The following is a 16129-nucleotide window of genomic DNA, read 5'->3' as shown; positions in this document are numbered from 1 at the left end:
GGGTTTGGAGGGATATGGGCCGGGTGCTGGCAGGTGGGACTAGATTGGGTTGGGATATCTGGTCGGCATGGACGGGTTGGACCGAAGGGTCTGTTTCCATGCTGTACATCTCTGTAACACAATGACTGTAAGTCATGAGAAAGCAAAACGATATATGTATTTATACCAATGGCCAAAGGCCTTCTTTCTTGAGGTAGACTTTGAGGAGTATGGTTGAGGAAGAAAGAGGGTCAGAGAGTTTGCAGAGCTCCGAGCCAGGCAGTTGAAAGCACTGTCACTGATCGTGCAGCAATGCGAGTGGATTATCAGGGAACCGCACTCTGGCGTTTGTACAGGCAGATAGGGAAAAGGGGCAGTGGGCTGAGGATGTGGAAGGGTGAACACTGTAATGCTATGATTGTGGTGGAGATGGTTGGGTTTGGGTGTTTCGCTGGAGTATTCCTTTTGGTTTTAATTCTCTTTGTCCTTTGCTGTATTTCTGCTCCTTCACAGGATGACCATCCTACCCAAGACTGAGAAGCTGAAGGTGCTTCTAAGCAAGCTGAAGAAATTCTACCAGGAATTCACCCAACAGTACTCCTAACCATCCGAGTCTGTCCATAACTCCATGCACTGCGGGAGTGCACAGGGACAAACCTGTCAGGTTATCAAAAGTGATAGCAATAGGAACGTACATACATAGTGTACATCTCGATATTTCAGCAAGGGAGGAGGGGGGGAGGGTGCAATGCAAATCAATAAAGTAAATGATCTGCCCTGGAACCAATCAAACACGTCGTTAGGTGAAGGGATAATGAATGGGAGGGAAGGGATGGATATGATCAAGAAAACCATCTAAGATGATTCTCTATAATGTTAACAATGCAATAATCTCGAAGTTAGGATGAAGTAATTGGAACTGTCTGATTTCCTCATGGTCTGTATCTGCAACAGGAGCAATGTGCTGTGATCCTCGTTGAGGGGATGGTTCCCTCTGTGAACAATCTCATGTTGGACTTTACCTTAATATTCTACATCAGGACCAAGGAAATTGCAGAATTAAATATTAATTGTCGTTGAGGATTTTCGCCGGTACTGTCCAAAGTTACCAGTTTTAAGCAATGATTCCGACTTGGGTTAAAAGCGAGGAGTTCAGACACTGGCAATCCTCAACAAAGGGGTGGGAGCAAGACAACAGGCCTCAGTGCCAGAGGATTAGAGCCAAGATTTCTGATCCTGAGCCCGGAGAACCAGCAGCGTGCCTGTCGGAGTGCCTGTAGGTGTTCCTGTCGGAGTGCCTGTTGGCATACCAGTCAGTGCGCCTATCAGAGTGCCTGTCGGTGTTCCTGGCAGCATTCCTGGCGGTGTTCCTGTCGGAGCGCCTGTCGGTGTTCCTGTCGGAGCGCCTGTCGGTGTTCCTGTCGGAGCGCCTGTAGGTGTTCCTGGCGGCGTTCCTGTCAGAGTGGCTGTAGGCATTCCTGGTGGTGTGCCTGGGTGAGGGGTGAGAAGCTGCTGATATTCCAATTGTTCCACTGAGTGACATTAACAGCCAACCTTCTGACTGGGGCGGTACTCCGAACACAAGATAGACACAAAACGAATGCAGTTAACCTTCTGTAATTCACAAGAGCAGTGGGTCAGTCTGTCGGTACCCTAATGTGAAGCCTCCCAGTTACCGACTCCCATTGGGGTTGTATGGAGCACAGCTCCCTTGTGTATTTCTGCTCCTTGATTGGATTGGGTGGGCTGGACACACTCCCGTGTCATGCTTGGTGCACAAGGGGAACACCATGAACTGGCGACCTCCCCTTTATCTGAAAGTCCAAAACAGCAATGGAATTTCACTTCACGGGAGACACAAGGGGAGCTAATATAACAACCACTCCAATGGGACCAATCTGGATCTAACTGACCCATTCCTGACCAAGATTCACAGCTCATCTTGGGTCATGCCCCAGGTCAGAGGTCATGGACGCCATATGGGAGAGTTGGTCTTATGATGAGTTTTACTAAGGAGGATGTTGATTGTCTGTGAGACACGCTGTGACCCGAATGAACCAATGGATTAATCCTGAACACTCATTCTTCATGAAGCCTTTATTTTTGGGTGTATCCACCAGGTTTAAGGATCAATCCCTGAGTCTCTTGGTTAAGTTCTGTTTTCTCTCTCTGTTGGTTGTGAACAGCGAGCAGCGACGGCAGTATTTGTGGTGGATTTCCAAAATGGAGCTGTTTAACTTGAATTGGCTTTGTTGTCTCACACGGTAATCAATAGAGACATGATCCGAGGAGAGTTCATTTAAGTCTGAAAGCAAGAGGCAGTAGATAAGCTGCTGTTAGTCCAAAATAAAAGCAGTGTGTGCTGGAGCAACTCCAGTCAGGAGAGTGGAGAACAGCTAAATGTTCCCAATCACTGCTCAAACACTATCCTGTACCAAGTACATTTGGGGGTGTATTGTGTCCACACAGAGCAGTCTTAGTCATTTCTGGGGCCAGTTTTCACTCCTGTCTCTGGTAGGGTTGGTGCAATAGGCGTGTAGTTTCAAAATCAGTGTCACATCAGCATGACTTGGCTGAATTTAATCTTAAACTACCTTCTAATTGCAAGGATCACTTTTTAATTAGGTGTTTTATATTCCTGCCTCACCTTAAGCTATTTGATATCCTGATGTTTTCGGGAACTTGTATTAATTGTTTTCCTTGTTGTGGTGGGTCAACACCTTGAGAGAGAGCTGATTGAGCATCTTAACAAAAGACAGAGTGTGGAGGGGTCAGAAGGATTGAAAGATCTGGCTTCGCAGTTCTCTGTCCTGTACTTGTTTCAAAAATAAAGACTTTTAACTCAAGTTCGCAATGCCTCTGAACGTTTGCTCCTTTCACATGTGACACAGTTCATGTTACAGGCTTGGTACAGGGTGGGGAGGTAACATTACTCCCTGGGAGAAGAATTTGGGAAAAGGTTAAAATCCCTCTTCATTCATCAGAGTAAGGCAGAGTAACGTGACAGGCCTGTATAACGTTAGAAATGGATGGGATATGGTAAGACAGAAGCCTTTCTGGGGCTAAAGGGTGGGCTACAACAATTCTTAAATACAAAATTAGCTGATAGAAAACTAAAAATGCCATGAGGTTCTATGTTAGAGTCGATAGATGTGAAGCTGGAAAAGCACAGCAGGTCAGACAGCATCCAAACAGCAGGAACATCAATGTTTCGTCAGGACTGGGGAGGGGCAGGGAAGCCCAGAGGTATATAGGGGGAGGGGGTGTGGCTGGGAAGGTTGGTTGGGATGGTGATTGGTGGATGAAAACAGGGGGTTCTTGTGATTGGTCAGTGGGAAGGGTGGAGCAGCTAGGTGAGTAGGAACCTGGGCAGGTCAGGGAGGTGAGGAGGGACAGGGAGGGCTGCACATGGGTTAAGGCTGGGGGAGGAGGGACTTTGAAGCTGGTGAAGTGGATGTTGAGGCCACTGGGCTGTACACTTCCCGGGGGAAATATCAGGTGGTGTTCCTCTAGTTTGGTCTCAGTCTGACAGTGGAGGAGGCCAAGGATGGACATGTCACTGGGGGAGTGGCAAAGGGAATTAAAATGGATGGCAACTGTAAGGTCGGGTTGGTTAATGAGTGTGGAGCACAGATACTCCATGAACCAGTCCCCCCGAGCCTGCATTTGGTCTCCCCAATATAGAGGAGACCACATCGGGAGCAACGGGTATAATAGATGAGGTTGGATGATGGGCAGGTGACTCTCTGTTGGATCTGGAAGGATTGTTTGGGGTCTTGGGCTGAGGTGTGGGGGCAGGTGCTGCACCTCCTGTGGTCACAGCGAAAGGTACTGGGTGGAGTGGACACGTTGGTGGGGGTGTAGAGCTGCCAAGGGAGTCACAGAGTGAACGTTCCTCACGGAAAGCTGACGGAATGGGAAGGAAATATCTTTTGGGTGGTGGGGTCTGATTGTAGGTGACGGAAATGTCGGAGAATGACACGTTGGATTCGAAGGTTGGTGGAGCAGTACTATGTTATAGTCATAAACAGGTACAGCACAGAAACAGACCCTTCGGTCCAACTCTTCCATGCTGACCAGATATCCTAAATTCATCTAGTCCCATTGGTTTAGGGTGAGGGGGAAAGATATAAAAGAGATCTGAGGGTCAATTATTTCACACAGAGGGTGGGACGTGTATGGAATGAGCTGCCAGAGGAAGTGGTGGAGACTAATACAGTCATAACATTTAAAAGGCATCTGGATGGGTATGTGAATAGGAAGGGTTTAGATTAGATTGGATTCCCTACAGTGTGGAAACAAGCTCTTTTGCCTAGCAAGTCAATAACTACCCTCTGAAGAGTAACCCACCCAGACCCATTTCCCTCTGACTAATGCACCTAACACTAGGGGCAATTTAGCATGGCCAATTCACCTGACCTGCACATCTTTGGACTGTGGGAGGAAACCCACGCAGACAGGGGGAGAACGTGCAAACTCCACACAAATAGTTGTCCAAGGCTGGAATCAAACCTGGTACCTGGTGCTGTGAGGCAGCAGTGCTAACCACTGAACCACTGTGCCGTTTAGGGGGATATGGGTCAAGTGCTGGCAAATGGGACTAGATTAGGTTAGGGTATCTGGTTGGCATGGACGTGTTGGACCAAAGGGTCTGTTTCTGTGTTGTACATTTCCATGACTCAGTGACTTTGCCCCTAAGACAATCCCTCCATACCAGGGATCATCTGAATGAACATTTTTCTGATCTGCCTCCAATGAAATCTTTCCTTGAATAAGGGGACCACAACTGCTTACAGTATTCCAGGTATTGTCTCCCCAGCTCCTTCTGCAGCCTCTACTCATATTCCAAACCTCCTGAAATAAGGGTCAACGTTCCATGACCCTTTGCTGATTCCCTGCTGCCGCCATGTGCTAACTTTCTGTGTTTCATGCACACGTCACTCCAAATCCTGCTGTGCTGCGGCTTTCTGTGGTCTTTTTCTGTTTAAATAATACTCTGGTCTTTTGATTCCCTTCCAAGCTGAACAACTCCATAGTTTCCCACGTTATATGTCTATTTGGGGGTCTCACAGTGTCTAAAACTGCTGCCCCTCAGCACCAGGGACCTGAGTCTAATTCAACCCTGGTGGAACTGTGTGTGGAGTTTGCACGTTCTCCCCATGTCTGTGTGGGTTTCCTCCTGGTGCTCTAGTTTCCTCCTACAGTTCAAAGATGTGCAGGTCAGGGTGGATTGGCTGTGGGAAATGCAAGGGTTAGGTTAAGAAAGTGGGTCTGGATGGGATTCTGCTCGGAGGGGTGGTGTGGACTCGATGGGCCGAATGGCCTACTGCCACACTGTAGTGATTCTATTATTCTATACTCCTTTTGCCAATATGTTCACCCCTTACATTTAGCCTGTGAATATTTTTAGCAATTTATATCCTGGTTGTAACTTGCCTTTCCACCTATTTTCGTGTTGTTTGCAAATTGGCTACAGTACGTTCCCTTCCTGTCTCCAAAACGTGACATTTTTTCAATATCACTCCAATTTTGTTTGGCCCAATAACTGTTTGTACACATCCCCCATTAGACAGAGAGAGTGCCTGAAGGCAATGTGCTGATCATTATACCAGAACATTTCTATATAGATTGCAGATTTAGATTTTATTGTCATGATTACAGGAGTATAGTGAAAAGTGTCTAACGTCACCACATGGCGCCATCTAATGTTATAAAAAACTTAGGGACAAAGTTAAAAAAGTTAAGCATTACCTTCATAGAAAGAGTAGAAAAGCAAATAAATCAGGCAATAGTTAACATTAAAGTCCTTCTTAATATCAACTGGAAAACTAAAGGAACAAAGTTAAACATCACATTGTACTAATCGTGTAACTGTCTTAGAACAGAGAACACAGAACAGTACAACACAGGAACAGGCCCTTCAGCCCACAATGTTGTGCTGAATATGTCTTGAAATGAAACACATACCTTCTGCCGGGTCTTAATCCATATCCCTGCGCTTATCTTAATGTCCCTTAAGATGCCTCTCTCGTATCTTAAAGCTACAGGCCTGGAATTTGAACTGTAACAAAATCATTCAGCCCAGGGGGAGGCCAATTGACCCATTGTTGCTTCTTTGAAAAGCTCTCCGAATAGTCACACTCCCCCCTGCCCTTTCTCCAAAGCCCTGCCATTTTCTCCCACCTGAAGTATTGATCTGATATTACTTTGAAGTTAAATTATTGGATCTTTGTTCATCAACTCGAGCTTTCTGATCCACGTGAGACTGAGAGAGCACCTTTAACACGTTAACCCTCTCCAGGCCATTACGGAACGTGCAGTAAATGCTGCCATACCCAACAATGCCCACAGCTCACTGAAAAGGCAAAATAATTCTTTTGAGGCAGAGAAAACATTGATAAGACAAACAAACAAGGAAGGAAAGAGGACATTTATAGAAGATAAAGCTATTAGTGAGGGGGTGGGATCAAGATGAAGCTTGATACAGGCCAGTATGGGTAAAGTTTTCAGGAGTAGGGGTCTATTCCAATGAACAAACCTGTCTTGGAAACATTCCCACCACGTAAAGGCCACATCATTGATTCCTGTACAGAGGGCAGAGTCTCAACCTAATCTGAGGAGGAAGTGAGGACTGCAGATGCTGGAGATCAGAGTTGAAGAGTTGGTGCTGGAAAAGTGCAGCAGGCCAGGCAGCATCTGAGGAGCAGGAGAATCGACGTTTCGGGCATAAGCTCCTCATCAGGTAACATCCTATAAACACACAGTTGTCAAAAAACAAATTCAGGAAACAGATTGTCTCACATGCAGTTCTCCAATCCAGGAGGAAAGCACATCAAAAGACAATTCTGAGAAAAAATCTGAGAGAGAGAGTGTAGCAGCTGGGAGAGATTTACAGCCTTCCAATCCCGCTGATACCCCAGCAATAACTGGGAAAAGGTAAAACGAAGAATCCTGCTTCTGTGACAGCTTGACCGTCACTCCACAGAACCAGGCTGCAGCTACAAGGACCACAAGGAATGGACTCTAGCTACACTGTTTATGACACTGTAGGAGCCTCTCAAAAATGCCTAACCCCACCTAAGCCGTTAAATGATGGTAAGATAAATGTCAAAGTTAAACATAAATAAATAAAGCGAAAGGATGCAGCAGGCCTGGTTATCAGACACAGCCGGCCTTGGGAGCCCAGCAATTCTGACCCTGCCACAACATTGTAGGATCATCGAGCTCGTGAACAGAAAGCATCATCCCTCTGCCTCACCTCTAACTTTACAATTGGAGAGGATGCTATTAGCCCAATAGCAATGTCAACATCCCAATCAGACCAAGTATTGTTGTGACTTATGAGGATTGTAGTGAAAGGGTTAACTGAAGCTGTTTGCACATTGACTGTGATTGATGTCAGTCTCCATGGATACTAACTGTGTCATTAGAGGGTTTCCCTCTTCTATTGGTAAGGGACTGAGAGATTAATAGGGGGATGAGGGGGGCTTGGGGGAAGGTAGGTGGGTGGAGGTGGGGGGGTGTGATGGTGACAGGTCAGAGCAGAGGGTGGAGCAGATAGGAGTGAAGGCAGATGGACAGATGGGAAAGTTCAAGAGGGCAGTGCCGAGTTGGAATGTTGGATAAGGTGGTTGGAGGGAGGGTGAGGAAACGTGAAATCTACATTAATCCTGTGTGCTTGGCAGATCCCAAGGTGGAAGATGAGGAATTCTTCCTCCAGGCGTCGGGTGGCAAGAGTTTGGTGGTGGAGGAGGCCCAGGACTTGGGGGAGTTAGTTTGCAGTCACAGGGCGATAGGGTTGGTTAGCGCGTGTGTTCCAGAGACGTTCCCTGAACGTTCCGCGAGTTGGCATTCTGTCTCCCCGATGTAGAGGAGACCACATCAAGAGCAACGGACACAGTAGATGAGATGGGTGGAAGTACAGGAAAATCTCTCAGTTGTGGAAGGATCCTTGGGGCCTTGGACGGAGGTGAGCGGGGAGGTGTGGGCGCAGGTTTTGCGGTGGCAGGGGAAGGTGTCAGGAATGGAGGGTGGGCTGGTGGGGGCTATGGACCTAGCAAGGGAGTCACTCAGGGAATGGTCTCTGCGGAATGTGGATAGGGGTGGGGAGGGAAATATATCTCTGGTGGTGTGGTCTGTTTGTAGGTGGTGGAAATGATGTGATGTATGCGGAGTTTGGTGGGGTGGAAGGTGAAGACCAGGGGTGATCTGACCTTGTTGCGATTGGAGGGGTGAGGTTCGAGGGCGGAGGTGCAGGAAGTGGAGGAGATGTTCTGGAGGGCATCGTCGACCATGTGGGAGGGGAATTTGCAGTCCTTGAACAAGGAGGCCATCTGGGATGTTCTATGGTGGAATTGCTCTTCCCGGGAGCAGATACAGCAGAGGTGGAGACATTGGGAATAAGGAGTGGCGTTTTTACAGGAGGGAGGGTGGGAGGAGGTCTAGTCCAGGTAGCTGTGGGAGTCGTTGGGTTTGAAGTTGATCTAAGTGTTGAGTCGGTCACTGTTGGTGGAGATGGAGAGTTCCAGGAAGGAGAGGGAGGTGTCTGAGATGATCCGGGTGAATTTAAAGTCGGGTGGAATGTGTTGCTGAAGTTGATGAACCCTTTGGCATCATGATAGCCCACGAACCCGCCAGCACACTGAAACAGCAGCTAATCAACTTGAAAGACCCTATACAGACAACAAGCAAAACTAATGTCATTTACAAAATACTGTGCAAGGACTGTAATAAATACTACATTGGACAAACAGGCAGAAAACTAGCCACCAGGATACATGAACACCAACTAGCCACAGAACAACATGACTCTCTCTCACTAGTATCCTTACGTACAGATGAGGAGGACACCACTTTGACTGGGACAACACATCCATCCTAGGACAAGCCAAACAGAGACACGCACAAGAATTCCTAGAAGCTTGGCATTCCAACCCGAACTCTATCAACAAACACATTGAGTTGGACCCCATCTACCACCCCCTGAGAAAAGGAACTGGATGTGACTTCACCACAGGAAATAACATCACCACAGGAAATGACATCACCAACCCAAAGATATAAATAGAAAGCATGCATTTTCAGCAGTGCTTCACCTGAGGCCCACTGAAGATGTTACCTGGTAGGATGATGAAGCGTCTGGAAATGAACCTTCCATCTCAGCGAGCAAACCTACATCCAGAACTGTTCAACCTGCTTGTGGGAGCATGAGGCGGCGCCATTGATGTAGCGGAGGAAAAGGTGGGGGGTGGTGCCGGTGTAACTGTGGAAGCTAGACTGTTCCACCTAGCTGACAAAGAGGCAGGCATAGCTGGGGCCCATGTGGGTGCCCATGGCTACCCTTTTGGTTTGGAGGAAGTGGGACAATTCAAAAGACAGGTTTTTGAGGGTGAGGCCCAGTTCCACCAATTGATTGAGAGTGTCAGTGGAGGGGGACTAGTTGTTTTGGCAGGAGAGGAAGAAACAGAGGACTTGTAGATTTTGGTCATGGGGGATGGAGGTGTATAGGGACTTGATGTCCATGATGACAGTGAGGTGTAAGGGGTCAGGGAATCGAACGTTATGGAGAAGGTGGTGGGTGTCCCAAATGTCTGTGGGCAGGTCCTGGACCAAGGGGGGACAGGACGGAGTTGAAATATGAGGAGATGAGTTTTGTGAGACAGGAGCAGCTGGAGACAATCAGTCAACCTGCACAATCCAGTTTGTGGATTTTGGGTGAGAGGGAGAATCTGGCGGTGCAGGGCTGGGGAATGAGGAGGTTCGAGGCTGTGGATGGGAGATCCTCTGAGGTGATGAGGATGAGGATGGTGTAGGAGATGATGATGGGAGGTGGCGTTGTGGTCAGGGGGGTGGTAGGAGGAGGTGTGTGCGAGTTGGCGTCTGGCTTCACCAAGGTAGAGATCAGTGTGCTACAGTATCACTGCGTCCCTCTCGTCAGCTGGTTTAATGGTGAGGTTGGGTTGGAGCAGAGGGACTGGAGGAGTGCATACTGAGAGGTTGAAGTAGGGGAGAGGGGTGGGAAGGTTCAGGCGGTCAATGCCACAGCAGCAATTGGCGATAAATAGGTCGAGGGAGGGGCAGAGGTGTATGTTGGAGGCGGGAGAACGGGTCTTCGGAGGGTGAGTGTGAGTCACGACAGGAAAGTAGGCACGAGATGGAGGCAGCAGAAGACAACTTCAATGTCACAACACGTAGGGTGTTCATTGACCCGGGGTGGGGGAGGGGTACTGGGATGAAGGTAAGAACGTTACTAAAGACTGATCGCTCATCCTGACTGAGGGGGAGGTCTGGGGGTGTGGTGAATACCTGACAGGGCTGGAGTTGGGAGTGGGGGTGGAGACCGTCTCTAGAGTAGGTGTGGTCATGTGATCATTGGTGGCATCATTAGAGGAAGTGATGTTCATGGCAGCAATTCATGGGGGAGCAGAGGTGACATAGCAGGCAGCATTCGTGGAGGTTTTAGCGAGGTCGGTGGGGTTAGGGCAAGGGCAGAGGTCACGGCAGCGATTGATCAGCCATCAATGGAAGTTAATTCATTGTCTGAGGATATTAGAATCAAGGTCAGAGTCATAGAGATGTACAGCACAGAAACAGACCCTTCGGTCCAACCCATCCATGCCGACCAGATATCCCAACCCAATCTAGTCCCACCTGCCAGCACCTGGCCCATATCCCTCCAAACCCTTCCCAATAACATACCCATCCAAATGCCTCTTAAATGTTGCAATTGTGCCAGCCTCCACCACTTCCTCTGGCAGCTCATTCCATACACGTACCACCCTCTGAGTGAAAAAGTTGCCCCTTAGGTCTGTTTTATATCTTTCCCCTCTCACCCTAAACCTATGCCCTCTAGTTCTGGACTCCCCGACCCCAGGGAAAAGACTTTGCCTATTTACCCTATCCATGCCCCTCATGATTTTATGAACCTCTATAAGGTCACCCCTCAGCCTCCGACGCTCCAAGGAAAACAGCCCCAGCCTGTTCAGCCTCTCCCTGTAGCTCAAACCCTCCAACCCTGGCAACATCCTTGTAAATCTTTTCTGAACCCTTTCAAGTTTCACAACATCTTTCCAATAGGAAGGAGACCAGAATTGCATGAAATATTCCAACAGTGGCCTAACCAATGTCCTGTACAGCCGCAACATGACCTCCCAACTCCTGTACTCAATACTCTGACCAATAAAGGAAAGCATACCAAACACCTTCTTCACTATCCTATCAACCTGCGACTCCACTTTCAAGGAGCTATGAACCTGCACTCCAAGGTCTCTTTGTTCAGCAACATTCCCTAGGACCTTACCATTAAGTGTATAAGTCCTGCTAAGATTTGATTTCCCAAAATGCAGCACCTCACATTTATCTGAATTAAACTCCATCTGCCACTCCTCAGCCCATTGGCCCATCTGATCAAAATTCTGTTGTAATCTGAGGTAACCTTCTTCGCTGTCCACTACACCACCAATTTTGGTGTCATCTGCAAACTTACTAACTATACCTCTTATGCTCGCGTCCAAATCATTTATGTAAATGACAAAAAGTAGAGGGCCCAGCACCGATCCTTGTGACACTCCACTGGTCACAGGCCTCCAGTCTGAAAAACAACCCTCCACCACCACCCTCTGTCTTCTACCTTTGAGCCAGTTCTGTATCCAAATGGCTAGTTCTCCCTGTATTCTATGAGATCTAACCTTGCTAATCAGTCTCCCATGGGGAACCTTGTCGAATGCCTTACTGAAGTCCATATAGATCACATCTACCACTCTGCCCTCATCAATCCTCTTTGTTACTTCTTCAAAAAACTCAATCAAGTTTGAGAGACATGATTTCCCACGCACAAAGCCATGTTGACTATCCCTAATCAGTCCATGCCTTTCCAAATACATGTACATCCTGTCCCTCAGGATTCCCTCCAACAACTTGCCCACCACCGAGGTCAGGCTCACCGGTCTATAGTTCCCTGGCTTGTCTTTCACACCCTTCTTAAACAGTGGCACCACGTTTGCCAACCTCCAGTCTTCCGGCATCTCACCTGTGACTATCGATGATACAAATATCTCAGCAATCTCAAATATCTCAGGGACCCAGCAATCACTTCTCTGGCTTCCCACAGAGTTCTAGGGTACACCTGATCAGGTCCTGAGGATTTATCCACTTTTATGTGTTTCAAGACATCCAGCACTTCCTCCTCTGTAATCTGGACATTTTTCAAGATGTCACCATCTATTTCCCCACACACTGATGCAAAATACTCATTTAGTATCTCCCTCATTTCCTGTGGCTCCACACAAAGGCTGCCTTGCTGATCTTTGAGGGGCCCTATTCTCTCCCTCGTTACCCTTTTGTCCTTAATATATTTGTAAAAACCCTTTGGATTCTCCTTAACTCTATTTGCCAAAACTATCTCATGTCCCCTTGTTGCCCTCCTGATTTCCCTCTTCAGTATACTCCTACTGCCTTTATACTCTTCTAAGGATTCACTCGATCTATCCTGTCTATACCTGACATATGCTTCCTTCTTTTTCTTAACCAAACCCTCAATTTCTTTAGTCATCCAGCATTCCCTATACCTACCAGCCTTCCCTTCCACCCTGACAGGAATATACTTTCTCTGGACTCTGGTTATCTCATTTCTGAAGGCTTCCCATTTTCCAGCCGTCCCTTTACCTGCGAATATCTGCCCCCAATCAGCTTTCGAAAGTTCTTGCCTAATACTGTCAAAATTGGCCTTTCTCCAATTTAGAACTTCAACTTTTAGATCTGGTCTGCCCTTTTCCATCATTATTTTAAATCTAATAGAATTATGGTCACTGGCCCCAAAGTGCTCCCCCACTGACACCTCAGTCACCTGCCCTGCCTTATTTCCCAAGAGTAGGTCAAGTTTTGCTCCTTCTCTCGTTGGTACATCCACATACTGAATCAGAAAATTGTCTTGACCATCCTTAACAAATTCCTCTCCATCTAAACCCGTAACTCTATGGCTGCCTTTTCTTCCCATGTGAAAATTCCCATGGAATTTCGTTCCAAATCAAACAGTCCTCAATGTCAGCGAGAGGGTGAAGTAACTCCATTGAGGCCAGTATCCCATCAGTGAGCCACCCTTCATTCACACATACACAGCAATAGAGTCCTGACCAGCTTACTCAGAGCCAACTCCCACAATGAACAGAACATCTGACACTTCTGTTTATATCTATCAGCGTGGGCTCCCTGATTGGACCAGATTAACAGACCCAGTCAGGGATCTCATATTGTAAGTTCTCCACCTGACCTGACCTTATTACAATCACTGCAGAGGGTCACATCCACAATTCAATCTCAGGTTACAGAAGCATTTTTAACAATTATTTTTCAGGATGTGAGGTATTCGGGATGTGGCCAGTATATATTACTCATCCCCAGATACCACCTTGAGAAGGTGGGGGTAAGCTGCCACCTTGAATCGCTGCAGTCCGTGTGCTGTATATAGATTGACAATGCCCTGAGGGAGGGAATTCCTGGATTCTGACCTAGTGACACTGAAGGAATGGTGAGATATTTCTAAGTCAGGATGGGGAATGGCTTAGAGGGGAACTTGCAAGGGGTGCTGTTCCCATGTACCTGCTGCCCCTTGTCCTTCGAGATGGAAGTGGCCGTGGATTTGGAAGGTGCTGTCTGACCCTGGCCTGTGTAATGAATTTGAAGGTCTGTATTGTACCTTTAACAAAGAGTGAATGCTGTTCTGAACTGAGAGATAACAAGTCCCTGTGTATATGACTAGACAGCAGTCTTGGAGTGTACTGGAAAATTGAAAATATATAACATTTGGCTGTGAAATGAGTTGTTGCTGTTTTGACAAAATTTGAATTTAACCAATCAGTTTAAATTATGCCCCAGGATGATAAAACCCAATTGAGTTTGAATTTATTGTTTTGCCAACATCGAACCAATGAAATGATGTGATGTTGGGGGGGGGGCGCTATAAAATGCAGACATTTTGAAAAGTGGTCAGAGAGCAACTGCCATTAAGAGAGAAAATTGTAGGGAGAGGTAACATCCTGCTCTCGAAGAAAGTAGGAAACACTCTCTATAAAAGGGACCATTTCATATGAAATATACTCACGGTAAAACGAAAGAAGTTGACCCAGGGAAGTCTTCAGCCAGAAAAAAGACACTGAAGATGATAGCCGCTGTGTGGCTTTGAAATTAAGTTGACGTAATTTTAATAAGTGTTTTATTGGAACAGTATATTCCTATAGATTTGGAGACAGATAATACGAGAATGGGGTGAATAGTTGTTGTTTCATGTTCACTTTTAAAGTTAAGGAATAAATTGATATTATTTTCTTTAAATAGTGGAATTTGGAGAGTTCTCTGTCACTCATTTTAACAGATTATGAGGTGAGATGAGCTTTTCTGGGGGTTTGGTTTAATTAGTGGGGGATTCACTGCCGTTTTGTAACAGCTGTTACTTAGTGAACATTCCAATATCCTTCAGGTTAAAGATGTCCTTCCTTTCCTCCCCTCCCTGTCGATACCCCAGACTGGATTTTGAACTCTCAAGAAGAGTCACCAGTTTGATTTGGGGGATTTTAGTTTAGTCCAAATCCTTCAGAATTCACATTCCTGTTTTCCAGAGCACTGGTTGGAAACACTGCGCTGTGGGAGAGACTGCTTACTGCTACTTATACAGCCAGGGACATGGCCAGTCACGAACAATGAGATAAGGTTAAGGTGAGTGTGTGAATCTGGTATGTTCACAACCAAACTAAACGTGACATCAAACACAAACAGGGTAAAAACAATGACTGCAGATGCTGGAAACCAGATTCTGGATTAGTGGTGCTGGAAGAGCACAGCAGTTCAAGCAGCATCCAAGGAGCAGTAAAATCGACGTTTCGGGCAAAAGCCTGATGAAGGGCATTTGCCCGAAACATGGATTTTACTGCTCCTCGGATGCTGCTTGAACTGCTGTGTTTTTCCAGCACCACTAATCCAGAACCAGCACAAACAGGCAAACATTTACGAAAACCATCTGAGACCAAGTTCCAGCAATGCATGGCCTCGGGATGTCAGACAGATGGTGATGAGGAGAATGTTCCTCACTCAGGATTGGAACTGCTGGAATTCTCTGTCCCAGGCACTGGTCAATGGTGCAGCATTGATCAGATTCCAGGTCAAAGCCAATAGTTTTGGGAATTCTGGGACATGGGAAAGGATGAGGGGCTTGAACGTGCAGAGGTTGGTGTTCCCGTGTATTTGCTGCCCCTTGTCCTTCTAGATGGAAGTGGCCATGGTTGGGAAGTGCTGTCTGAAGCTGGCCTGTGTAATGAACTTGAAGGTGTGGTTTTGTACCTTTTAGAGAGAGTGAATGATTTCTGAACTGAGAAATAAGAAGTCCCTGTGTATGTGACTAGATGGCAGTCTCTGAGAGAGAGAGAGAGAGAGAGAGGGTTGATTCAAATTCCTGACCCTGTAATCAATGTCAGTCAACAGGAGACGGCTGGGTCTGTGAACTCAGGTTTGGTTACCCACTCAGGAACTGGGCTTGTGACTTTACAAAGTGATAACATCAGTTCCATGTGCAATTATTAACAGGTCCCATGGTCAGTGATAACCTTACTCCCCCAACCCCACACCTCCCCTCCCCACACCCTCCACCTCCCCCACACCTCCCCACACCCCACACCTCCCCTCCCCACACCTCCCACACCCACACCTCCCCTCCCCACACCTCCCCTCCCACACCTCCCACACCCACACCTCCCTCCCCCACACCTCCCCCTCCCACACCTCCCCCTCCCCACACCTCCCACACCCACACCTCCCACACCCACACCCTCCCCTCCCCACACCTCCCACACCCACACCTCGCCTCCCCACACCTCCCCTCCCCACACCTCCCACACCCACACCTCCCACACCCACACCTCCCCTCCCCACACCTCCCACACCCACACCTCCCACACCCACACCTCCACCTCCCCACACCTCCCACACCCACACCTCCCCTCCCCACACCTCCCCTCCCCACACCTCCCACACCCACACCTCCCCTCCCCACACCTCCCACACCCACACCTCCCACACCCACACCTCCCCTCCCCACACCTCCCACACCCACACCTCCCCTCCCCACACCTCCCCTCCCCACACCTCCCCTCCCACACCTCCC

General features: G+C 47.7%; 1 protein-coding gene across 2 annotated transcripts in view; it reads left to right on the top strand.

Annotated features, from left to right (window-relative positions):
• Window positions 1-2825, top strand: part of LOC140480913 (alanine aminotransferase 2-like) — a 71891-nt gene extending 69066 nt beyond the window's left edge. For both annotated transcript variants that reach the window (XM_072576498.1, XM_072576497.1), the window contains one exon: window positions 493-2825. In XM_072576498.1, coding sequence (XP_072432599.1) covers window positions 493-583 — 91 coding nt within the window. In that variant the 3' untranslated portion in view covers window positions 584-2825. The remainder of the gene's footprint in view (window positions 1-492) is intronic.
• Window positions 2826-16129: the final 13304 nt, after the last annotated feature.

Source organism: Chiloscyllium punctatum, chromosome 8 (genome assembly GCF_047496795.1).
Source record: "Chiloscyllium punctatum isolate Juve2018m chromosome 8, sChiPun1.3, whole genome shotgun sequence".
In the NCBI taxonomy this organism is placed as follows: Eukaryota; Metazoa; Chordata; class Chondrichthyes; order Orectolobiformes; family Hemiscylliidae; genus Chiloscyllium; species Chiloscyllium punctatum.
The sequence above is the reverse complement of the archived record's forward strand: the minus strand, read 5'-3'. Positions and strand labels throughout refer to the sequence as shown.